General features: G+C 51.3%; 3 protein-coding genes across 16 annotated transcripts; 2 read left to right on the top strand and 1 right to left on the bottom strand.

Annotated features, from left to right (window-relative positions):
- Positions 1–60: 60 nt before the first annotated feature.
- On the top strand, positions 61–3386 carry HTRA2 (HtrA serine peptidase 2). The gene is made up of 8 exons (XM_043468093.1): positions 61–794; positions 906–1110; positions 1199–1393; positions 1636–1668; positions 1893–1998; positions 2134–2203; positions 2831–2926; positions 3030–3386. Exons 1-8 carry the CDS (start codon positions 61–63, stop codon positions 3193–3195), a joined length of 1605 nt encoding a protein of 534 aa, XP_043324028.1. The 3' UTR covers positions 3196–3386.
- Positions 3335–23678, bottom strand: LOXL3 (lysyl oxidase like 3). Of its 12 annotated transcripts, none has more exons than XM_043468071.1 (17): positions 23543–23678; positions 19258–19606; positions 17416–17579; positions 16572–16786; positions 9621–9713; positions 8929–8988; positions 7912–7977; positions 6560–6776; positions 6148–6328; positions 5861–6015; positions 5464–5631; positions 5167–5329; positions 4720–4963; positions 4510–4625; positions 4294–4430; positions 4076–4187; positions 3335–3894 (listed from the first exon to the last, which is right to left on the bottom strand). In XM_043468071.1, the coding sequence occupies exons 2-17, from the start codon at positions 19568–19570 to the stop codon at positions 3821–3823; spliced, it is 2478 nt and encodes an 825-aa protein (XP_043324006.1). In that variant the 5' UTR covers positions 19571–19606; positions 23543–23678; the 3' UTR covers positions 3335–3820. The 12 variants fall into 12 exon arrangements, with proteins under 12 accessions (XP_043324006.1, XP_043324005.1, XP_043324008.1 ...); XM_043468070.1 differs by lacking the exon at positions 23543–23678 and adding an exon at positions 21159–21223; XM_043468073.1 differs by lacking the exon at positions 23543–23678 and adding an exon at positions 21159–21223 and having other exon boundaries at positions 9621–9677.
- On the top strand, positions 21443–24844 carry DOK1 (docking protein 1). Of its 3 annotated transcripts, none has more exons than XM_043468094.1 (5): positions 21443–22113; positions 22462–22761; positions 22906–22999; positions 23181–23365; positions 23591–24844. In XM_043468094.1, exons 1-5 carry the CDS (start codon positions 22054–22056, stop codon positions 24401–24403), a joined length of 1452 nt encoding a protein of 483 aa, XP_043324029.1. In that variant the 5' UTR covers positions 21443–22053; the 3' UTR covers positions 24404–24844. The 3 variants fall into 3 exon arrangements, with proteins under 3 accessions (XP_043324029.1, XP_043324030.1, XP_043324031.1); XM_043468095.1 differs by lacking the exon at positions 21443–22113 and adding an exon at positions 22120–22287; XM_043468096.1 differs by lacking the exon at positions 21443–22113 and having other exon boundaries at positions 22744–22761; positions 22910–22999.
- The last annotated feature ends 423 nt before the right edge of the window (positions 24845–25267 follow it).

Below are 25267 nucleotides of genomic sequence, written 5' to 3'. Positions count from 1 at the left end.
CCGCCCAGGGTGCCGGGACCTGAAATTCTGAGGCGCCCCGGAAGGGCTAGCGGTCCCAGCATGCCTCGCGGACCTGTGGGCCACCTCATAACTCGCGTCCCGCGGGGACCACAATTCCCGGCATTCGCGGGGCGGGGGCGGAGTTGGCCTCCCGGAATCCTGGGTCCCAGCGTGCACTTCTGGAGACTTCAGGTACCGGCGTCCTCAGCGTCCAGCTGTCCTCCCGCTCACGTCTTTAGGGCGCCGCCTCTGCGCTGGGCGGGCGAGGAAGCAGCCGAGGCGGAGCTGATGGCTGCACTGAGGGCGGGGCGGGGTGCTGGCTGGAGCCTCCGGGGATGGCGGGCTTTGGGGGGGAGTCACTGGGGAAAGGGACCCCTGTTGACCCCTGACCTCCGGGCCCTGCTGACGTCAGGAACTTCTGACCCTCGGACCCGAGTGACTTATGGGGCCCCCAGTTTCAGGACCCGGTTATCTGTGGGGGTCCCTGAACCAAGGACATGTCTGAGGTCCCGGACTTCGGATCTTCGAGCACGGCTGATCGCTGGGACCCCAGATCCCCGGACCCCGGAAGACTCAGGGACTCCTGGAACCCGTCCGCGCCTGTGGCTGGCGGTGGCGCTGGGCGCTGGAGGGGCAGTGCTGTTGTTGTTTTGGGGCGGGGGGCGGGGACCCCCGGCTGTGCTCGCCTCGGTCCTTGGCTCGCCGCCCACCTCTCCCCGGAGCCAGTACAACTTCATCGCGGACGTGGTGGAGAAGACGGCCCCTGCCGTGGTTTATATCGAGATCTTGGGCCGGTAACGGTGGGGGTAAACACTAAGGCAACGAAGCCGCGGGCTAGAGGGCGGGCGAGAAGGATGGGTCCGAGCCTCCTCACATCCGTACTCTCCCCCCGACCCCCATTCCAGGCACCCCTTTTCGGGCCGCGAAGTCCCTATCTCGAATGGCTCAGGATTCGTGGTGGCTGCCGATGGACTCATCGTTACCAATGCCCATGTGGTGGCTGATCGGCGCCGAGTCCGTGTAAGGCTGCCTAGCGGCGACACATATGAGGCCGTGGTCACAGCTGTGGATCCCGTGGCAGACATCGCCACGCTGAGGATTCAGACCAAGGTGGGGGCCGGGGCGGGCCATGTCTGCTTGGGGCTGTGGATTTGTTCACATCCCCAGGTGACAGGTCCTTGCGCCCATTCTCTCCTAGGAGCCTCTCCCTACGCTGCCCCTGGGGCGCTCAGCGGACGTCCGCCAAGGGGAGTTTGTTGTTGCTATGGGCAGTCCCTTTGCGCTGCAGAACACAATCACCTCCGGCATTGTCAGCTCTGCTCAGCGTCCAGCCAAAGACCTGGGCCTTCCCCAAACCAATGTGGAGTATATCCAGACTGATGCGGCTATTGATGTGCGTCCTGACATGAGAGAAATGGAAGACTAGGCTGGGGGAGGGGGGAGGGGGTGTGTGGTACAGGCACCAATTGTGATAGATGGTGGATGAGCCTATATACCGGGATTGGGTCGCAAAAAATGTGGCCACTCCTTCACGGGCTGGGAAAAGAGAGGATTTGGAGAAAGTGTCTACATCCTGGTTGTGCCCCGAGGCATAGAGTCCCTGGATTTCTCCCATATTTTCTCCTTGTCCTGCAGTTTGGAAACTCTGGAGGTCCCCTGGTTAACCTGGTAAGTGCGACATCCTTTCCAAGAATCCCTATCCCAGGTCAGTATGGGAAGGGGTGGGTTTTCCCTAACTCACTGATGTTTGGTCAAGTTTCTGAGCAGTTTCTTGTTGGCTGTCTCCCAGAATCCAACTAGATCTCCCCCAAAACTCCCTGCCACTCTTGCTCAGATACCCCCATCTCCTATTATTTGTTTGGGCTAGAGAATAGTGGGCTGTGTCCCAACAGGATGGGGAGGTGATTGGGGTGAATACCATGAAGGTCACAGCTGGAATCTCCTTTGCCATCCCTTCCGATCGCCTTCGAGAGTTTCTGCATCGTGGAGAAAAGAAGAGTAAGCCTGGCTTGCAGGGAAAGGGGTTTCTTTAAGTGGCAGGGGTGGGGAGGGTTTGCTGTAGAGGGGTCTGTTGGGTGGAGGAGGGGAAGTAAGGATATACCTGGGTGGGGCTCATTTGTCCTTCTAACACAGATTCCTGGTTTGGAATCAGTGGATCCCAGCGCCGCTACATTGGGGTGATGATGCTGACCTTGACTCCCAGGTATGAGCTTTAGGGGTAGTGACACGTAGGGCCATCAGTGTAACCAGTGGTGGGTACCTGGCACTTTTGTTGAGCTTTGTTCTTAGTTCTGTTTTTATCTAAGATGAGTTGCCTCATTCTTGGAGCTATCAGAGGAGCTGTCCTCTCTCATTATCTTGATTTTTCTCACCTTACTATATTTGGCATACCTCCCATCCTGTTATTGCTTAGATTTACAATACCCAACCTTCCAGATGTGGCTTCCCTATGAGTATTTTCTGTTCTGGCCAACTTGATTCCTAATCCCCTGTTTTTATGTTGTTCTTATTTTATATAGTTAAATATCAGATTGATCCTTCTGGGTTAAGCTAAAGTTATAGCACTTCCTAAAGTTATAGCTTCTCTTAGGATTCTCAAATGACATTAGTGCTATTGATTTAACACTGTGTGTCATTTGGAATGTTATCTTCTATATATACATATTCCACTTCCTAACTGCTAGAAGGCAGAAAGTGAATTGTTTTTGTATCAAGAGGATCTAGTGCATGCCCTGTTAACACACTTGTCAGTGTGCTGATGAAAGATTTGGGGCAAACCCCAAATGGGGAGAGTGCCCTGTGATTAACAGAGTCATATGTGTCCTTTCAGCATCCTTGCTGAACTACAGCTTCGAGAACCAAGCTTTCCTGATGTTCAGCATGGTGTGCTCATCCATAAAGTCATCCTGGACTCCCCTGCTCACCGGTGAGGGAGAGGCTGCATTAGGAGGTGGAGATGGGTGGGGCATGTATGTGCCCTTGATCTGGGCCATCTAGTCTCTCCTTTATATCTCTGTCTTTTGCCATAGGGCTGGTCTGCGACCTGGTGATGTGATCTTGGCTATTGGGGAGCAGCTGGTACAAAATGCTGAAGATATTTATGAAGCTGTTCGAACCCAATCCCAACTGGCAGTGCGGATCCGGCGAGGACAGGAAACATTGACCTTATATGTTACCCCTGAGGTCACAGAATGAATGGATCAGCAAGAGTAGGAGGCTCCTGCTCTGATTTCAACCTTGATTTCATGGCTTGGGCTCTGAGGGCACCTGGACAGAGGATTAAATGAACCAGTTGGGGGCAGGTCCCTCCAACTACCAGCACCGATTCCTGGGCTCTGAAGAGTCACAAAAACACTTTTTATATAAAATAAAATTATACCTAACAACATGTCATACTGAAAAATGAGGGGAAGGGTGGAACACTGCTCTTTCCCCCCACAAAAAGGCTAGAGGTAAAGCTTTATCTTCCAGAACTGAGGGGAGATACTGGAGTTAAACCATTCTGACCTCCCTATTCAAGAAAGCGAGCTGCTGTTGTCTGTTGTCCTGGGCAGTTAATCAGGTGCGCCTCTCTGTGGTGTGCTTGGCTTGGTGCTGGGCCTGGGCGCAGAATTCCCCAGGCCTGGCCACAGATCAGGACAGCTGGCCTAGGAAAGAGGGCAGTGATTTCTGCTTGCGGTCCACAACCGCAGTGCACAACGGACGAGTGCTGTGGGCCTGCTGACGTCAAAGCTTTCTTGGTAAGCTCCTGAGGTAATGGCAGCCTCAGACCCCTGCCATTAGGGGCCAGTGGTGGTCTGTAGAGGAAGGTGGTGGCACCTTAGATGACCTGGTTACTGGTCTGGCCAGGGTAACGTTCAAACCTCCTGTTGGCCTCTTCACTGAAGGCATCCCCTGCAAGGTGAACAGGTAGTTTGGGTAGGAAAACAGACCCATTGTGGGGAAGGGTGGGTGGAAATGGAGAGACTGGGAGATCCAGAAGTGGGTGGGAGGCCCAGAAACAACCTAGGGAGATGAGAATGAAGGCCTTTCCCTCCCACCCCCAGGCCTTCTGGCTGCTCTTCCCGCCAGATACCAATGTGACAGTTGTGCACCCAGATGCGATGTCCATCATATTTGCAGTTACATTTCATGGCGTTGTTGGTGAAGTCACTCTCTGCTACTTCAAAATTGGGGTTGATGACCACCTGTGAGTGGGAGAAAGCCAACAAATGAGCTGCATTCCTCAAATCCAAAGCTGCCTTTAATAAACACTCCTCCCACTCAACAAGCGCAAGTCTCAGACCCAGGCACCTGCAGAATGTAGTTTCCTGGTTTCACATCTGTGATGTCAATCCATTGACAGTCGATGTCATGCCGGTAGAGATCCCAGCAGCCCACAGTGATGCCCTGCTCTCCAAAGTTGGCACACTCATACCTCTTGGAGACATCTGAGGAAATGAGCATGTGTCATGTGAGGCAAGGCTGTGGAGATGAGGATAGTGCAGTCTATTCTAGGCCCCAACTCACCCTCCTGACATTCGGTGTCTTCTAGACAGAAACTAGCTTTGTGGCCCTCGGCCACCTTGGTGCCGTTGGGGGTCAGGATATCGTAGTGAGTGAAGATGTCCATACTGTGATAATGCCTGTGGGGACAAGGGAATCCCTGTTTCCTTCCCTGCCCCCGCAGGCGCGCCTCTTCCCCAGTGGTCTTGCCCTTCTACTAGTTGACCCTCTCACCCATGACACTCATGCCACACCCAGGAGTGGCGCCCGGCCTTGGGCCTGAAGTCAGCACGTCCCAGGTTGTGGATCTGGGAGGAGAATCTGAGCAGACGCCGGTGGCCGTAAGGCCAGTTGGCTGAGCGGGCCGAGCTGGCCAGGCAGTTCTCTTCAGCAGCACAATACAACATGTGCAGGGGCCGGTCCTCGATGTAAGCGGTCTCCTGCACCAGTGCTGAGTGCAACAGCAGATCTGATGCGGCTGCACCGAGGAAGGGAGGAGAGTTAGACGTCACTGCTGAGGGGCAGGGACAGGTGGGAGTGCTTCCATCCCCTCCCCCAGAAAACTGGGGTGAGACTGGCTTTCCACAGGGAAAGTGTACCCCTCCAAATTGCAGCTCTCCCTGCAAAGAGGTGAGCCAGAGCCTCCCTTCCCTGGCTTGCACCCCCCGACACTTCACTCACTTTCAGAACAAATGACTCCAGCAGTAAAACGGCTTCCCGTCCTCTTGCAGGTGACATGGGTGCCATGATGAGCACACTGGTCCAGGGACAGCTCAGTCCCTGTGCAGCGCACTCCACTCATCACCACCTCTGTTATGTTCCCCGAATCCCAGTACCAGGTCTCCTGGGGACGTAGAGAGGTGTTTTTGTGAGGCCACCATCCAGCCTCCCCAGCCAAGGGACTCATTTTGACAGACCTCTGTCCCCAACACAACCTTTGGAGGCAACAGCCTTGGTTCCCCTCTCCTCCCCACTCACCTGCAGGCCGTGGTTGGCATAGCCCAGTCCGAGCTGCCTGCAGGCAACCATGGCCTCCAGCGTTCCCCAGTCGTCTCCGCAGATGAGGCCCCAGCGAAGGGACCCCGGGCCCCCTGTCTGAACTTCCACTCGCCCTTCATGGCGGCTGCGGCCCCCGGTGAGGCGGATCTGCAGTGAGGCAATGGAAGTGCTGCGGAAGCTTTCGGGGTGGACTAGTGGGAGTCCGCAGTGGGCCTGTGGCTGAATGGTGATTCAGAAGCACTCACAGGGCTAGCAAGTGGTGGCATCAAGGGGGGCTGCAGGATGACAGGGGCCTGAAGGGCCATCAGACTGCATCATGACCAGGTAGGACTGGATAGGACGAGATACCTGAACCAAGGTGGAAAGAGTGACTGACCTTGGTCTCCACCCCAGTGTAGGGCAGGTTGCATCGGACACCAGCATCTTGGCTATGGGAGCAGTCTTCGGCTGTGATGTTCTTGTGGGGGCACTTCCAGAGAGAGAGTTCCTGTCCAGAGCATCTCACTTCACTTAAGTGGATGGCACCCATGCCTAAGGTCAGAAGTCAGAGATCGGGAGGTTCTAACTTTACTTTCTGCCCAGGGGTCTCCTTCCTAAGGAATGTAGCCCTCCAGGAGTATGTACCTCCTACCTCCCCCTCTCTCCAACCTGTACCCGCCTCACCCTGCCCCATGCGGGCACCGCTCAGAGCCTCTCGAGCACTCCCGAAGCCTAGCTCCCGACACACCACGCTGGCTGCTTGCAGGTCCCACTTGCGATCACAGACCGTGCCCCACGTGCCAGCCTTCAGGACTTCTACCCGGCCCTCTCCTGGGTGGGCTCCGCCCTTCAGACGCACTCGGGCCTGCAGAGGAGAGAGAGGTGCCCAGCGGTGAATGGGAACATCAGCACAGACAGTAGACCTGGGAGATGAGTGAGATTCTGTTGGGAGGGAGCGGGTGGTCTCAGGTCTGTGGCCCAACCCCTGGAAGGTTCCTCTCTGTCCTCCAAGGTCAGAACTATGCTTAATCAAGGGGTGGCCAGGCTACGGGCTTCTTCACCTGGGTGGTGGGGAAGGTCATAGTGTTTCACACACCTCCCCCTGAGGCTTCGACTGTTGCTTCTTCTGGCCACTGGACGCTGCGTAGAGAGGGCTTGGCACACAGCTCACCACCGCAGGGGCCCCCCCAGGGCACCTGGTGGTGTCATTGGCTCGATAGAACTCCAAGGAGCAGAGGGAGAGGTGGGCCTCCGTGCCCACGCATGCCACCCCGTGCAGACCAAAGGAGTGTTGCTGCCGCCGGGCCAGCAGCCTGGGGGGACAGGAGTGGGAGTAGTTGGGTAAAACAACGCGCCTGCCTCTTTGCCCACTACCCTCCTCCCGCTCCATGCCTCCGCCATCCCCCAACCTTTCATGACCGCTTTAGTTCTTCTTTTCTTCTCTGCAGAAACACAGAGACAAAGAGACAATGGTAATGGGGAGTTTCCAGGCTGAGAGAGCCCAGACGGGGGGTCCTTGGGTATGTTCTGCAACAGAAGAACCCTGTGGGGAGGAAGGCTAGTTTTGACTTGCCTGACAGCAACCTTGTTCTGTGTGGTGTCAGGGAGCTGGCCCTAATGGAGGCTGAAGCTGCTGTGCAAAGAGATTAGGAAGCCAGGACCGACCATCTGGAAGAGATAGGCAGGAAGGAGTAGCTAACAGGAAGCCTGAATGGCCAGAGTAAGCAGATCTTTCTATTACGCTGGGACTGAAAGAACTAAATGAGTCAGGATGCAAAGAAGTGAGTAAGTCTTGGGTCCACATGGCTTCTTAAGAGGCCAGAGGGGCTTCCAGGCCAGAGGATGATGGGCAGTTACAGGAAGAACAGAGCAGATGGTGAACAGGAAAGACAGGAGTTGGTATAAATAGGAATGAAGATGTACAAATACAAGACAGAGACCACACGACCAGAGAAGGAGAGGGAATATGAAAAACAGAAGGGTAAGGATAACCCCAGACCGAAAGCTGAACTGTATGGGTCTTTAATGAGGTAGTCCATGTTTCTGTAGTTTAAATGTAACAGAAATAATGTTCCATAGCCACCTGAGCAGGAAAATGGGACTAAAGTAGAGACGTTAAAACTTGGAAACAGCAGAGAGATGCTGGAGAGAATGAGGGGACTTGCTTATCAACACCAACGGAATGGAATATTGCAGTGAGCCATGTGATAAGAGCTTTCTTCCTAGAACAGCTGGTTTGAACCCAGAGAGGGAAGGAACCAATGAGGCCTTGTGTTGGTGGAGTGGGCCTTTGAGGGTGGTCTGGTGGTGAATTACTGCAGTAATGTGCTCTATCACTTAATGTCAGAGGAGGAATATGATGATTTGAAGCCACTGGCTAGGAAGATACACAGAGGGATAAGTTATAGACAAATCAGACAGAGGAGGCCTAGAGACTTTACAGAATACCTTTGGAAGCTCAAGATAAGTGGACTCTGAAGCTCAAAGAGACTTAGTATTCTTTCGAAGTCCTGTCTGGCTGAAAATAAAAGTGAAAGAGGTCATCACTTTAACATGGGGGTGAGGGAAGGCCAGAGTATGGCCATGTTGTGCAACAGAACCCTAAGCTAGAAGGGCACTGTGGGAACACCCCTAAATCCCAAGGCCTGTTGCAGGCACCAGAGGGAGGAGCTGGGGCGTGAGGGGTGCCTGGGACCACTGAGTGATCCTGGGATGCTGTGAAGAGAGGCGGAGACAACAGAAAGGGCTGAATTCTCTACAGCTCACCCACTGCTGAAGCAGCTCTCCAGGAGACTGTTCATGCACAAACTGCCTTCAGAAGCCAAGTGAGATGCAATCATTGGGATTGGGAGCTTTTTGTTCCCTGGGGTTCTGAAGGCACCCAGGAGGAAAATGATGGAACTGGGAGCCTAATTGTGTTAACTGGGTCAGAGAGTCAGGACTGCCATCTGACTCCTTGCCTGGGAAAGGTTCCAGAGGGGATCCTGAGTATCACATCCAACCCAGTAGCACTTACTCCATTTAACGATTATCAAATAAAGGTAGGATAGGAACACTGATCCTTTAGGGCAACTTAACTTCTTGGGCGAGAGGCAAGCATGGCATCTGAAGAGTATCTACTAAAATCTGCTGGGGGAAGATAAATAAGCATGTGGAACAAGAGAAGTCAATGCGTGAACTTCTATGGAGATTTTTCAAAAATCCTGTGACGAGCATAATTCCTCAGACAAAAAACATAAGGGCCAAAAAAAAAAAAAAAACCCAACCAAACAAAACCCCAAACAAAAGGGCCAATCTTACTTTACATTTTGGTGAATCATCTGGAAGGTGGCTTGTAACAGTTGCTGCTGCTCCTCCACCTCCTGATGGAGGCGTCTCTTGGACCCCTTCCTAACCACAGCCCGATGCCCCCGACTCATCGCTTGGCACTCCCTTTCCTCTCCACCCAGCCTAAACTTTATTTACCTCTTAACTGGCCCCCTGCCCATTCGGGTTTTGGGTTTGGCTTTAAGCTTGGTGACTGGTCTGAAAAAAGGAGAAAGAAGTTAGTGGAAGTAGTGGTCAGGTACATTACCCGGGAAAGGTAAAGGATTATTTCTTTTTTCTGTTTCTAGGAAGGACCCTTCATGCAGAGCGTGGGAAGGAGCAAAGCAAAGGCAGTCAGATTTTCCTCATACACTGCTGAATACCACTTAACTGTATTTTTGGAATACATGCTGCTCTCTGGATTCAGCAACAGTGATGAGAAATCTGGTGATGTCTGTCCAGGTGGTGAGGGGAGAGGAGATGAGAGGAATGGTGCAGGGAGGAGAGAGTGTGGGAATGTAGCTGAATGAAGGGAGGTTAGGAGTTAGGGGAGGGGAGGAAGCATGCAGGTGGCGGAGGCTGGAGTCCAAGCTATTTGGGGGCAGTATAAAGATGCAGAGGTCTCTCCTTAGTCATTCCTACATTATTTCCTCCTTGTGTTTCCTAAATCAAAGCTTACCCATCCCCATGCCTGCCTCCCCTCCCCTCCCTCCTGGAATGGCCATTTTCCAGCCACATCCCTAATTCATCAGCTTGGGTTCTGGGATGGACATGGATAGGCTGCCTTCCATCCATCCACCTCCTGGGGCCACAGGGATGAGCAGGAGGTCCCGGGGCTCTTGCCCCATTACCTTCCAAGGGGCTTGGAGCGTCGGGCCGAGGCTTTGGCCGCTCGCTTCCTCAACTTTCTGTGAGGATAAGACAACAGCAGAGTCAGGAACAGTCTAGAACCAAGTGGGAAAAGTTGGTGGAACAGGGACCAGGGGCAAGAGTTCTGTTTTAGCAGTTAGCAGCCTCCTGGTGGCAGGATCTTATAACATTAGATGCCCCAAGGCTCTGCCCTTCACAGCTGTTTGGCCTCATAAGCACATGAACAAGACAGGTGAGTTGCAGTGAAGGACGTGGACTCGGGGCTGATAAAGACCCTGTATCAGGACCCACAGAAATTAGGCTAAGGTAGATGGGGAACAGGATTCTTGGACTGATATTAGGGCTGATCTAAACCTGGGGGAGAACTGGGGGGACAGATTAAAGTGGAAGGGTGTTAAGATTGCCAGACTGACTAGGCAAGGAGAGAGAAGTGGCCTGGTCACACCTAGGGAGGCTGACTGTGTATTTTTTTTCTGGATGCACTCTGGCTTCTGGCATATCCAGGCCTGAGGCCAGTGAACTAGGACCAAGGAACAAGGCTGGACAGCAAGGGACATTAACTTGGTCTGACTGGGGAGCATGAGACCAGGATGCTTAGGATGACAGCATCCTTCCTGTCTAAATTAAATCCCATATACTTTAGTCATTCACAAACAGCTCATCTCCCAAACTTACTTCTAGGGAATTAAGGTCTAAAACCTTATTTCTTCTTAATTGACCTAAATATTTGACCTATTTTACTCTTCAAGAGGTTACCTTAAGTCTAATGAATGGAAACTAGGTCTGTTTCTCCTCTCATTCTCCCTTTGATTTCAAAGACTTTCATTTTGCCCACTCTTTGTCCTGTCCAACTATGTATAGATGAATGCAGGTCTTGTCTGTCTGTCCTTACAAAATTTATGGAATTCCCCATTATCCTTTTAGTTATCCTGTCTTTGAACATGTTCCTGTTCGGCTGTTTCTCTTGAGTTATATTTGGATGTGGTATATTATGTGCAGATGTGCTAGGATTTTAATATATAAACAGGGCTGAATCTGCTTGGTATTTCCTACCTTGGCTTCTTCTTGAGGATGGTCTTTGCCAAAACATCCAATACGTCCAACATTCCTAGCAAAGAGTCTACAATAACTCTTGGGTCCCTTTCCTGAGACACTGCTAAGAGTTTAGAACCTTTCATTGGATAAGTATAGGGTAAAATGTCTTCTCCAAATGTCTTTTTCTCAAGCATGTCTGAAATGAAATAGATCTGGCACTTTCTTTCACCAGTAACCAAGAGAAATCACGTAACGGTACTCAGAAAAATGTATTATCTAGAAATTTAGAAGTACTTCTCTAGTTATTTAAGGACTTTATAAGGTCTTTATAATTATATGGTATATATAATTATTAAAATATACAAGGCAAATACAGGTTACATTGAGGACCTGGTACTTATTTAGGACCAGTGCTGATACCTGTCTCTCTTTTCTAAAGTCACCACCCCTAAATGTTTCTGAATTCCTTCCCCTATTGAACTTTTCTCTCCTCAATTGAGAAGTTGCACATAACCTTTCCTCAACTGAATCCTTTTAAACATATTCAAATCTCTCTCTCTCACACACACACACTCCACCCCACATTTCTTCTTAGTAGAAAAACTTTTCAGTAGTGTCAACACTCATCATCTTTCCCGCTCACTCCTTAATCCACTCCTTTCTGTTTTTCCCCACCCATCACTCCGTGATGATAAATCTGGAATTTTTTTTTGTCTCACACACCACCGACTCTTGGTAGTATCTGACACTGCTGCTCTCTCTCCCTCCTTAGCTGTCACAACACTACTAGCTTTATTTGAGTCCTAATTCTGGATGCTCTTTCTTGGTCTTCTTTGCAGCCTCCTCCTCTATATAGTAATTTACATTTTTGGAGCTCTAAGGCATTCTTCTCACTTCAAACCCTCTCTTTATATATCCTCATTTACATCTAACCTTGTATATCCCATTGCCTTCTTGATGTTCCTACTTAGATATCTCAAAATTATCTAAAATTTAATGTGGGTCCAAAAATAAACTCATAATTCTTTTAGCAAAATCTATGCCAGAAACTTAGGAATCAACCTTGACATCCCTCTCTTCTTTGGCTCCCAAAGTCAATCCATAACCAAGTCCTGTCAATGTTCCTTCCTGAATGACTCTCTAATCCATTTGCTCTTGCTCTTCTCTAAACCATTCTCAAAATGCAAAGTGATCTCTGGGAGCCACAAACCTGATCATGTACTCTCACAGCCCTCCTCATTGAAAAACTTCAATCACTTTCCATTACTTTTACCATAAAGATTCAAATCATTACCGTAGCCTATAAGGTCTTCTATGATCTGGTGCCAAATTAACTCTCTCGTCACCTCTGTATTCTCAGCACCTTGCACAGTGCTTGGCAAATAGTAGGAGTTCAATAAATATCTGTCAATGAATATATCTGAATATGAACTAGAATATCTGAAATGAGCTAGAAGAGTGCCTTCTTAAATAGCACTTAAGCTCTTAGAACCTCAACCTCTTTGCCTGCAAAAAGGCAGTAAATTGTTCAGTTGTCTGTACATTCTTTTCCTCTTCTAAAATTCTACAACTTTCACATGTTCTAGGGTAGAAGTACCAAATCAAGTTGAAAAATGATAAACACATCACATTCTGATTTTCTTATTCTTTAAATCTTACTAACTTCCTCTAAAAGCTAGCAGATGCATCTTCTTTCTCCAAGGAAGGCAGAGTTGTTTATAGCTATCCTGCCTAGCTGTTATAATTGTATTACCTATGAGGAGTCTCCCTCTGTCTGACTTGACCTGTGAAGGAATATCTACGTTAAATTCTCATCACAGAATCTCCCAGGACCACTGTAATCTCTTTCTCTACTAAGAATGAACTCTATACTTAATACATATCTCCTTTTCCAGCCTTCATATCCCAGACTCAGTAAGAGATTCCAATATGCACACATATATTCCTGATTTCTGAAACTTTCTTGAGTCCATGCATACTTAGGGACAATTCCTGGGCCTCAAAATTCCCAGGGATGGCCCATGTCTAAAGCTAGTTCATATTAACTTGAAGCCCAGAGATGCCAGGCATCATCCTTCTCTTAAGTAGCCTCAGAATCATTTTAATTATCTCTTCTTTTATTTTCTATATTTTATCAGTCATCCAACATCTATTCATTCCTCTCTCTCTGTTGTCATCCTCCTAATCAGCTTCATTTTTTTAATTCCTAATTAATCTTACTGCATCTAGAACCTCCTCTTCCAAATCACTACTATCAGACAAACTTTAAAAAACACTGGCCTTATTTTATCACTGTCCCATACAAGTACTTTTATTTTTAAATTTTTCATAGGATAAAGGTAAAACTCTCCAATCCGGCATTAAAAGTGTTTCATTTCCTAGCCTTACTTTATCCAGATTTTTCTTCCACTATTTCTCAGTATACATCTTCTCTCTGGCTTCCCTGGTGGCTCAGCAGTAAAGAATCTGCCTGCAGTGCAGAGGACATGGGTTCGGTCTCTGGGTTGGGAAGATCCCCTGGAGAAGGAAATGGCAACCCACTCCAATATTCTTGGCTGGAAAACCCCATGGACAGAGGAGCCCAACAGGCTACAGTCCATGGGGTCACAAAAGAGTTGGACATGACTTAGTGACTGAACTACAGTCTTCTAATCAACTGTCTTTCAAAATATCCTGTTCATTTTCATCTCTGTTGGGGTCAACAATGACATCCAAGTTACTAAATCGCATTCATTTCTCAGTCCTCATGTTTTTGGAAGCATCAGCAGTAGTGACTCAGTTGATCCCTCTCTCTCTTCCTTGAAGCACTTTACTTGGCTTCCAGGTTTCCACACTCACATGGTTTTCTTTCTACCTCACCTCCCTTTGCATTTTGCCTTATCTTCCTGACGTCATAATGTTTAAACTCCCTAGAGTTCAGTCCCTGCACCTCCTTTTCTCTATTTACACTCCCTCCCTTGGTGATGTTGTCCAGTTTCAGGGCTTTAAATACTTGTATTCAACTGGACTCTAGAGTCATATACCCAATAACCTCACCATTTCAGTGTCTAAAGCACCTTGAATTTAATTGGTCTAAAAACAAGTTCCTAATATACAATCTCCACTCTCCCGTCTCCAGATAAAACATGCCCTACTCACTGTCTTCTTTATCAAATGAGGCCAACTCCATATCTAGCTCAGGCCAAAAACCTTGGAATGATCCTTAATTCTTCTCATTCTCTCACACCACACTGAATCCATCAGCAAATCCTGTTGGCTTTATCTTCAACACAGAATTTGATCACTTTTTCACCACTTTCACTGGTCACATCACCTCTCATTTTCTTTAGGTGGCTTTCAGGAAACAATAACTGCCTAACAAGTCTCCCTGCCTCCTTGACTCTACACATTCCTTACAGTCTATTCTTAACAAAACTGTCCAAATAATATGCAAAAAGTGGAAGACAGATGTCACACCTCTGCTCAAAACCTCATCTCACACGGTAAAAATTAGTCTCTCAAATGGCCTTACATGATCTGACTCCTCATTCTTTCCTTATCTTCTCCTAAATTACATCTCCTGTCATTTTCTGCCTTGTTCACTCAGCTCCAGCCCCAGTGGCCTCCTGGAGTATGACAAGAATTCCCCCAACCCCTCATCTGCTATCTTCTCATATATGATGTTTCTTCCTGGAGATGCTCATCAAGATTTCTGCATAGTTTGTGCCCTTTAAATATTTTCTCAAATGATGCCTCCTCTGACTTATTTTAAAACTGCAATTCCAGTTCCACTTCCTAACATTTTCCCTGCTTTATTTTTACCTATTACACTCTTTGCCATCCTTACATTTTGTAATTTTACTTTTTTCCTGATTCTTCCCTAGTTCATGAGATCAAGGGTTTTTTGGGTTTTTGGTTTTTTTTTGGTTGTTGTTCATTGTTGAATTCCTAGTGTCTACAACAGTCCCTAGCATACAATAGGCACTCAATAAATGTTTATTCTCTATACCTTTGTTCATGCTATCCTCTTCATCTGAAATGCCTGCTATTTAAGTCGCACTAATCTTTCAGAACCTGGAGTTTGGATTTGAAAAGGTAAAGAACAAGCACAGGGAAATATAGGCCCAAGGTAGATAATAGCAGAGGAGCATAGCACATAGATGTTTTAAACCGTATATGAGTTGCTATACCAGGAAAAGTATATTCCTTGGAGCCTAAAGAATTTTCAGATGTGTCTCAGAGCCAAGGCAAAAAAAATTTCAGCAAGTATGGAAATGACTGGAGGCTGGATAATGTACTAACTTTCAAAAAGGAGGAAAAGGATTCCTCAATTTACAGATAATTTATGTTCTAGGATAGTCATTAAATAGAAAGTTTGTGAGCATTGAGGAAAAAATATGGTGATCCTTAGAAATCTAAATGGATTTCAGTAAAAGTCAGCTCAATCAAACCACCATGATTTCCTTTAAGATTACTAAAATTGCAGAATGGCTGTGAACATAGTATATCTGGATTTTAGCAAAAGACTATAATTTCATTATAGATAAGATGATGAAATGTTGGCTGTATCACTGTAGTGTTCAGTTTGTCCCAACTGTTGAAAAAACATTTCACAACTAATGATTAAAGGTTGGATGTAAATCTGGAGGATTCATAAGAAGAGTTAGACTTTGGTTTTAAAGATTTCAACAAATTTAACAGTCACTTTGATGAAGTCAGGAGGCACAGCTATCATATCTATTGAACAGAGGGGGCAGGGAGGGATGACAAGTGCAAAAAAATGTCAAGATTCAAGATAATCTCATGGGATCATTATGGTTTTTAAATGATGTATCAGACATGAGATCATGTATCAAACATTTCATAGGGTAAACTCAACAGATTTAGGTTCAAATAGGCTGCTCTGTCAGTATCAAGGAGGAGGGAAGACCTAATTTAGGTGATTACAAGGTCAATATGAGCAGTGGGATGCTGCCTCAACGGAAAGGCAGTGCAAAATCTAGATATGCTTTCATTAAAAATGAGCTTTTATGCTGTACCCTGCCCCGATCAGCCCCACATCTGAAGTAGCGTCCCCAGCAGAAGGTCACCCAGATATTAAGAGCTCTTCCTGCAAAACTGGTCTAAGGAAGAGCTGAAGAAAATAATCATTTAAATTACAAAGAGATTTCCAAATTTCTCAAAACGGCCAAACTACATGCTCCAGGGAAGCGAGACCCACTAATCAAAGAGCCTGTCCCCAGTGTGATACATTCCCCGGAAGCCGGCGCGTACACCGGGGCTCCAGGGCAGGTGGAGAGGGCCGGCCTCCGGGGCTGAAGGATATTCTGGAAAACTAGCTTAGCAGTCCTGAGTGCTCTCGCGCTCACAGACGCCTACTGGGCCGCCGGGACCCAGGGAAGGGCCTCGGCCTCTTCCGGCGCCCTCCGGCCTTCAGGGATTGGCGGTCAGCATGGGACCGCCGCCCCGCGGGCGCCCCGGGCCTGTCGCCGTCAGACTCACGGCGTCTGGCCCCGCCCGGGTGCTGCCTCGGCGGGGCGTGGTCGCTACCCCCACCCACCGACCTGGACCCGCGGGCTCCCGGGCTGCTGGGCGTGGCCTCGCGAGGCCCAGCTCTCGCCCCCGGGCGCGGAGACGCCACCTGTCGACCGACCGCCTCTCGGGCCCCGACGCCACCGCCGCCGCTCGCCCCGCCCTGGCTCTGGCCACTGGGGCCAGAGCTTCGCTGGTCCCCGCAGCAGATCCGCCTCGGGGACCGCTTCATGGTCCGAGATCTTTCAACTCTCTAGTTTCACAGAGGCCTCCACACTCCCCCCGGCTGCCCAGGTGAACCAACCCCTTCGGAGGCCCCTCAACACCACTCCTTAACAAGCGCCCCTCAACTCCAGTCCGCTGCACCAGTGCCCACGTCCCTTCACCTGTAGAAGGCCACGTTGACCCGCTTTTCGCTCGGGAAGCCCAGCATCCCGCAGATGACGTGGCTGTTGTGCGCAGTCCAGCCTTTGTCACACACTTGCGACCAGCCATCCGGAAGCCTGACTTCGACCAGTCCCTCAGTCACGGGCAGGGGCCGTCTGCCCCTTCCAACGGCTGGCCGAAGTCGCACCTCCTCCACTTGCAGGTGATGCTCTACCTGGGGATGGGACCACAAGCAGAGGAAGGAATCCCAGTGGCACCTTTCATATGTCTGGCCACTCTTAAGAAACCCTGATTGAGTGCACTTGCTGTGACCCCAATGGCGAGATGGGGCTGAGAGGCAGGCCTGTTCTCTGTGAGGTACTGACTGAGGTGTGTGGGTGTGTTGGCTTTCCTGCAGCCACGAGTGTAAGGACTTGCTGTGCTCTGAGAAAGGGTCCAGAAGAAGCTGGGGAAGGAGCATCTAACTCTGCTTGGAGCCTGAGGGAACACTTCACAGAGGAAGTAGCACTGAAGTAGGAGAAAGTTAAGAGTGAAAGGTTCCCTCAGGAATACCTGAGCTGAGAGAGAGCACAGGTGCCCTGGGGACCGGGGATGAAGTCGGAGAGGTTCATGCCAGGCTTAGTTACTTGAATGCTAATGCTAAAGTAAACCTGGACTATATAGTGTCTCAGAGCTCTATCATTTTGCCACCTCCCCAGTTTCCCACCAACCCCAATTATCCCATTGGGCACATGGGATCCTCTCCATTCTAGTATCTCCACATATAACCACCCCACAACCCTTTCTGTCTTGCCATCCTGGGTGGTATGTACGTATGTGTGTGTGTGTTTATGAACTACAGACCTCAATGACATTGGAATCTGAGAAGCCAGGGAGGCGCTCGTCCTTGCAGATGACCCCAGCATCCTCATCGTGGGTACAGTCACTGTTCCCCCAACCCCGGGAGGCACATTCAGTCACACTCCGCTCAGTCCCACTGCAGCTCAGGTTGTCCAGCCAGATGCGGCCTGTGTGGGAGGGGAGATAAGGGGGTAGAGGGGCTTGGAGAGGTAGTATGCGGATGTTGGTGAGGGTGAGCATGGAAGCCTCACACCTGGTAAGAGAATGGGTAGGGAAGGGACAGGGGACCCTGGAAAGGAACAGGAAAGGGAGCATGGGATTGATGGAGGGTTGATAGTGTTCTGGGGATACCCAAGAATTTGGTAGGGTGAATAAAAAAACCCAAGAGTCAACACTGAAGTACTGATCAGTCCTTACCCTTTCAATGATAGCCGCCTCATGTGCGTGAGGCACTCTGCCAAGGTATGTACATATGTGATCATTCTTAGAACAGAGCTGCCATTAGATATTATCACCATCTTGTATAAAGAAATTGAAGTTCAGGGAAGGGAAGTAACTTGCCTAGGATCATACAGCCAATGCCTGAGGGCTTAGGGATTTGAGCCACTTGTGAGACTTGGAAATGTAAGATCCTTTCACCTCAGCCTTGCATTCTCCTATGTGACTGCTCTGTGCTGCCATGTTGCCCCATGTTCTACTCTTGACCTGGGCCAAACTGAAATGAGTATCACTGACTTTCTTTCAGAACTTGTGGCCCCTCAAAGGGCCATGTGCAAGGAACCCTCATGCATATCCTGACAGGACTTAACCAGCTTCTGCTGGGATACCTACCTCTCGCCCCATTAGGCTGTTGGAACCATCACAAACTATTGAGATTCTTTTATTACTTTCCTCCACTCCAGGTCTGATTCAGTCCTTTGATGCCACCCAGAAAAATCCCTCAGTCAAATGATTGTCTTCATGTTTGAATTCAACCATCATGTAATTATTATCCAAAGCTTTTTCATTTCATATCATATATCCCTGGTTTCTTCAGCTATTCCTCCTTGAAATGTGGCTTCCAATCTTTTACATCTGGTAGCTCTCCTCTGAAAGTACTTCCATTTCCAGGAACCTAAGTTCCCTATTCAGGGATTAAACCTGTGCCCTTGGGAGTGAAAGTGCAAAGTCCTAACTACTAGACCACCAGGAAATGCCCAGTACTTCCATTTTCTACTGTCTGTTTGAAAATGTGGCATCTAAAGTGATACTTTATTCCAGATGTGGTCTAACCAGTGGGAATTGGGGGTTAACTGCAGATTGCACCAGCTCTATCAATCCCACTGTGAGTTTATACAATGCAAGTGCCCCCAGGTCTCAGAATTGCTCCTAAGTCCCTACTAACCACATCATTACTTATCCTAAAATTTATACTTGTCTTTGGAAGCCCAGCTTGTCGGTTTCAGCTCTAAACTATAATCTGATCTTTTTGACTGTAGTATCTGTGATCACTTTTGTCTTTGGGACATCCAGACATCATTTACCTGCTCTCAGCTTCCCATGAAACCAGCTGTACTTTAATCATACAGGGCTCATCTGTGTCAGGGCTGTCTTTGCATGTGGCTCTGTAGAATCATACTTTTGCAGGAGAAAGTAACTTGCAGATCATCTAGTCATTTTGCACATGGGGGCATCTGAGGCTCAGAGAGGGCATTGATCACACAGCTATGTGTTGGTTGGTTTATCCTCCGCGGGTGTACTTGACACTGGCTGTTCTTGGTGTTCTGTGTCCCCGTGGCTGTTCCCTCTCCCTACATTTAGGCTGTACTTTGGCAATACCTAGGCTGTGCCTGAAGCATTGCTCACCTGTTCCAGGGCCATATTTGGCACTGTGGGTCCAGCCTGTGGCCTCTGTGAAGCCCAGCTCCCGGCATAGGACATGAGCAGCCTGCAGCGTGAAGTCATCGTCGCAGATGGTGCCCCATTCACCAGCCCGCTGTATCTCCACGCGGCCCTCGAATGGCTTCCTGGGGAAACCAGCCAGCCGAAACCGCAGCCCCTGGCTCCCGGCCCTTTTCTCAGGTGCCGCGGATGGGGTTGGAGAGCCCAGGCACGGACTGCAGAGCAGGCGCAGCAGCAGCCCCCACAGGCTCCACCGCCAAACACCAACAGGTCGCATGGCAGGGAAGGCCTGGGTGCCCCAGAGAGAGAGCAGCTGAAATTGAGAAGGCCAGGTCTGAGAGAGAGGTCATGAGAGGAAGAGACACCAGTCAAGACCAGAGACAGAGAGCCAGTGTGACAGAAAGGGAGGGACCCAGGGGCTAAGAGAGACAGAAGGAAATACACACTAAATAAGAAGAGAAATACAGAGTAACAGAGGCACAGGCTGAGACACCCAGATTGGAGAGGGTGGGGGGAGGGGGAGAGAGAGAGAGAGAGAGAGGGAGAGAGAGAGAGAGAGAGAGAGAGAGAGAGGAGGCTCTCCTTCTCTTCTGTAAAGAATAAATGCTCACTATTAGTTGTTATGTCTCATAATGTCCTTTCCCTGGTTCTGCTGTCATCACCTCTATATCCCGACTCACGGGTCAAGAAGACCCAGTGATCAAAAGACAGAGATTAGAGACCAAGATCAGAGGCCCATCAAGATAAATAGGTTGAGACTGAGCAGGAGACACAGACAGGGAGACCCAGACAGACAGGATGTGAGGGGAAGGGAAACTGTGGGAATAAAAGGGGACCAAACACAGTGGAGAGAGAGAGTGTTGAAAAATGGACAGAAGGGGATCAGGGGAGAGTCTGGCACACAGAACTGGGGAGCAACTGAGAAAGGCAGGCAATGAGTAAGGAGTTCAGTTCAGTTCAGTCGCTCAGTCTTTGCGATCCCACAGACTGTAGCACGCCAGGCTTTCCTATCCATCACCAACTCCCGGAGCTTGCTGAAACTCAGTATTCTTGCCTTGAGAACCCCATGAACAGTATGAAAAGGCAAAAAGGAGGAGAGGGACTGACAAAAACCAAGGAGCAGAGACAGGAGGGACCCAGATGATCCTGTTCAGCCAGTCAGAGAGAGGACAGATAGTTACTGATTGTGGAAAGAGGCAGGCAAGAAGGGGTTTAGGGCACCCTCAGATCTCAGGTCCCCTAAATGGGAATCAAGCTGAGAGTCCTTTCTGGGCAGATTCCAGGTAGAAAAGGCATAAAACCAGAATGCATTGGAGAACTTGGTACACATCCTACATGCCGTGCAGGGTCAAGGGGCCCAGAAGGGCCAGGCCTCAAGGTGGGGGTGGGGTGGGTGGGGTTGTCCAAGCCTCCTGCCAACACAGCCATCTCTTTCCCGGGGCAACAGGAGGCAAGAGCACTAGTCGGCTTCTCAGCCAAGGCCTTCCCTCTGTCGGGAGAACAGCTCCTTTACAGCGAGCTCCCCCTACCCCCCACCCCCCCATGCTTCCCCCAACTCAGACAAACAACACAACAGGGAAGCTTTGTTTGGGGACATTTTGGCTTGGGGACCCAGGGAGAGGGCCTCACAGAGGAGCCCCTAGCCTTCGGGCACTTCGGATGCCCTATTTGGAACACCCTGTAGCCCCCACTCCCCAGTATCTGCTTCCTTTCTCCACTCTTCTTGTGTCTTCTTTGACTATATAACTCTAAGTAGCTTGGCTTTCCTTTGATTCTATCCTTCATCACCTCTTTCCCCAGGTCCCTCCACCATCCTCTCCATCTACAGCTCTCCTTCCTCCCACCGGGAGCGTGACTCCCCCTACCTTTGGCTGAACGGGGACCCTAGCGGCTGGGAGAAGAGTCTTGGTCCTGTAGATCAATCCTAGGACTTCCAAAAAAAAGTACTTGGGAGACTGCCCTTCTTTCTCCCCCGCCCCCCCCACCCTCCCCCCGCGCCTCGTTCCTCCCACGTCCCCTTGAGCCCTCCCACATTCCGCCTTCTCCCAGGATCCCTCCCAGGCCAGTTCCCTCCTCTTCTCCCCTCCTCCTTGGAGCTGGCCGCTGCCGCCGCTCAATCTCCCTCCCGCCCCCCTCCTCGCCCCTCCCAGCCTGTTTAATAAAGCTCTTTTTTCCCGCGGGTTGGGTGCCGGGCAGCTGCGGTCAGAGAGATGGACACACAGGAGGCCCCGGGGCCGCAGATTACCCCGGGCTGCGCCCCGTGCGGCGACTCGGCTCCGAGCTCCGGGAAGTCTTCAGTCCCCGGCCCCAGCCCTTCCCCCACGTCCCCGGCTCTGCGGACCGTAAATAGCCCATCTCCCGCGGAGCAGGGGTCGGGTCAGGTCCGGGGAACTGAAGCCTCGAAGGCCCAGAAAGTCCCTCCAATGCCCCAGGGTGCCCGTAGGCATTTTCAAGATGATGTCACGGCCTTCACTCTGATGTCACGTTGAGCATCTGACGTTATACGCAGCCCCCAAGCCTAAGAGCCAGAGTGCTCTGACCGAAGTCACGGGGTTTCTCTCGAAGCCACTGGTGCGAAACCTAGGGCTGGGGGTGGGGGTCTGGAGGTGGTACCCCTTCCCCTTTCTCTGGCCCATCTCCTTCCTCCCCTTTCTCGGTTCGCGGAGGTTGGGGAGGGGTGGGAACGCCTCCCGCGAACCCCGCCCCGCCCCGCCTCCGGGCCCGCCGGGCCAGGAAGCGCGGAAGGAACCGCCGGGGGCCATGGACGGGGCCGTGATGGAAGGGCCGCTGTTTTTGCAGAGTCAGCGTTTCGGGACCAAGGTAGTGTGGGCAGGGGTTGCCGAACCCCATCAGAGCTAGGGGTGGGCGACTGAGCCCAAACGGAGGGAAGGGGCGCGCGGCCGGTAGGGGAGCGGCGCCGGGACCGGAGAGCCCTGTGACGTTCCCTCTAAAATGCTTTGCACATTCTTCGGAGAAGCGTCCGCCGGCCTCCGGGTATGCCTCTCTAGCCCTGGGGAGACAGAGCGGCATCCTCCTGGGGAAACTTCGCCAGCGGTCGGGAAGCCTTAGTCTTGAAATCAGCCCGCTCGGGTCTTTCCTTCCCCCGTCGGGGCCGGGCAGCCGGTGCTTGTCCGCTCCCTCCCCAGCGTCTCTCGGCTCTTTCCCCAGAGATGGAGGAAGACCTGGGCGGTTCTCTACCCGGCTAGTCCCCACGGTGTCGCGCGGCTCGAGTTCTTTGACCACAAGGGGTCGAGCTCTGGAGGTGGCCGAGGGAGCTCGCGCCGCCTGGACTGCAAGGTGATCCGGCTGGCAGAGTGTGTGAGCGTGGCCCCCGTGGCGGTGGAGAGCCCCCCTGAGCCTGGCGCCGCAGCTTTTCGCCTGGACACCGCACAGCGATCCCACTTGCTGGCGGCCGACGCGCCGTCCAGTGCAGCCTGGGTGCAAACGCTGTGCCAAAACGCCTTTCCGGTGAGGGGCCCGGGGCGCCACTGGGCCCAGGAGGCGAGGCGGGGAGGGAGCAGTTACGGCGGCAGAGGAACTGGGCTGGCTCAGACCCTGGGAATCGCGGTGAGGGAATCACAGCCTCCTTCATGCTCCTTCTCTTTACCCCAGAAAGGCAGCTGGGCCCTGGCACCTGCCGAGAACCCACCCAAGCTTTCTGCCCTGGAGATGCTGGAGAACTCGCTGTATAGCCCCTCCTGGGAAGGTAGATGGCCTGAAAAGCCCCAGCAGGGAAGGGGTGGAAAGAAAGGGTGTCCTAGGAGGGGAAGTAGGAAGCGCCTGAGAGCTAGCTTTCAAGTGTGTGTGTGTGTACAGTCTGCTCCCTTCCCCCGCCCCCCCCCCCTCCCCCAGTCCTGGCCAGGTCCCAGTCTGTGTATTCCTTCCAGGATCCCAGTTCTGGGTGACGGTGCAGAAGACTGAGGCTGCTGAGTGCTGTGGCCTGCATGGCTCCTACGTGCTGAGAGTGGAGGCGGACAAGCTGACTCTTCTGGCCGCGGGGGCCCAGAGTCAGATATTGGAGCCACTCCTTTCCTGGCCCTACACTCTGTTGCGTCGCTATGGCCGTGACAAGGTACAGTGCTGTCAAGACAGGACTGGCTCCCTGGGTTGGGCGCCTGTGGGAGGGGTGGACAGGAAGGTGGGAGACTGCACTCTAGATAACTTTCTCTTGCCTAGACCATGACCCACCTCCCTTTCCAGTGCTCTCTTCTTTGTAGGTCCCCTAGCAGGTTCTAGCCCTGTGACTCACCTCCTCTGATGGCTCCTGGTAACACGTTTCCCTCTACATTCTCTTCAGGTCATGTTCTCTTTTGAGGCTGGCCGCCGCTGTCCCTCCGGCCCTGGAACCTTCACCTTCCACACGGCACAGGGAAATGACATCTTTCAGGCAGTCGAGACTGCTATCCACCGACAGAAGACTCAGGGGAAGGCTGGCCAGGGGCAGGATGTTCTCAGAGCTGATTCCCATGAAGGAGAAGTGGCAGACGGGAAGCTGGCTTCCCCCGCGGCCCCCCTGGAGCTCCCAGGCAGCCCTCCAGCCCTGTATGCTGAGCCCTTAGACTCCCTGCGCGTTCCTCCAGGCCCGGGCCAAGATGCTCTATACTCAGACCCCGTGGACAGCACCCCTGCGTGTGCAGGCGAGGGGACACAGTTAAAGAAAGCTCTCTACTGGGACTTGTGTGAGCATGTGCAGCAAAAGCTGATAAAGGCCAAGTTGACAGACCCTAAAGAAGACCCCATTTATGATGAACCTGAGGGCCTGGCCCCAGCCACTCTCCGGGGCCTTTATGATCTGCCTCAGGAGCCCAAGGATGCATGGTGGTGCCAGGCTCGGGTGAAGGAGGAGGGCTATGAGCTCCCCTACAACCCTGCCACTGATGACTATGCTGTGCCCCCCCCTCGGAGCACAAAGCCCTTCCCAGCTCCCAAGCCCCAGGGCCGGGCCTTACCTGAATCTGGTGCTGCAGCTGGCGGTGGCAGCCAAGGCCATAGCTCAGACACTGCCCTGTACAGCCAGGTCCAGAAAAGCGGGGCCTTGGGGAGCTGGGACTGTGGGCCTCCTGCAGTAGGGACTGACAGGACTGGGGCCAAGTCAGAGGGTTCCACGTGAGAAATAGGGCGAAGCTGAGGTTGCTGATAGGAGGACCATGGGGAAGGGGCACGGGATCAAAGGAACCTGTTAGAGCCAGCAGGCACCAGGGGGCCTGTGTGCAGAGACCGGGATGCAAGGGGGGTCAAGGCAAGGAGAATCTGTCCCAAGAAGTCATGGAAGCGGGACAGAGTCACAAAGAGGCTCAGGGATGGGGGCTGGGGGAGGCCAGCACCTCTAAGTCATCCCCACCAAAGGAAGGGATAGCTGCCAGAGCAGAACTGTAGAAAAGGGTATTTGATCAGAGGCGGTGTGGTTTGAGAGGCTTGTATGGAAGTAAAGGGTGACACTGAGCTGTGTCTGGACCCCTCCCCCTTCATTGTTCTTTACCAAATATATACATATATATATATAATTTTTTGGGGGGTAAGTTTTATTCTCATTAAAGTCAGTTTGGATTTACGAGGTCTATGTCTGTGAACAGTCATAAAGGGGACAGAGTGGCAAGATGTACTGGGTAGACATGGCATTAGGAGAACCAGAAAGGTGTTGGGGGCCACTGAAGGACGAGAGGGCCCTGGGGAGAGGGTGATCATTCAGAGTCTGAAAGGTCCAGTTAGGCCCACCTGGGGTGGGTGGGGCCCTGGGTATAACGTCGGTAACCCTCAGTTTCCCCTGTTGCTCTTATGTAAAATGGGAAAGCTTAATTATAGGCACAACCTCAGAGGGTTGTTTGTATGGAAGGAGTTAAATTTCTCAAGTACTTAATTGATTTGAAGTGCAGAATAATCATTTTACAAATAGTAGTCATTCTGTGGATGGACAAGGCTGCCGAGCAGGTGTGAGGAAAGGGGGACGGGGAAGGGACAGGCATTCTTCACACCA

Source organism: Cervus canadensis, chromosome 5 (genome assembly GCF_019320065.1).
Source record: "Cervus canadensis isolate Bull #8, Minnesota chromosome 5, ASM1932006v1, whole genome shotgun sequence".
Taxonomy (NCBI): domain Eukaryota; kingdom Metazoa; phylum Chordata; class Mammalia; order Artiodactyla; family Cervidae; genus Cervus; species Cervus canadensis.
This window is presented reverse-complemented; position numbering and strand designations above follow the sequence as displayed.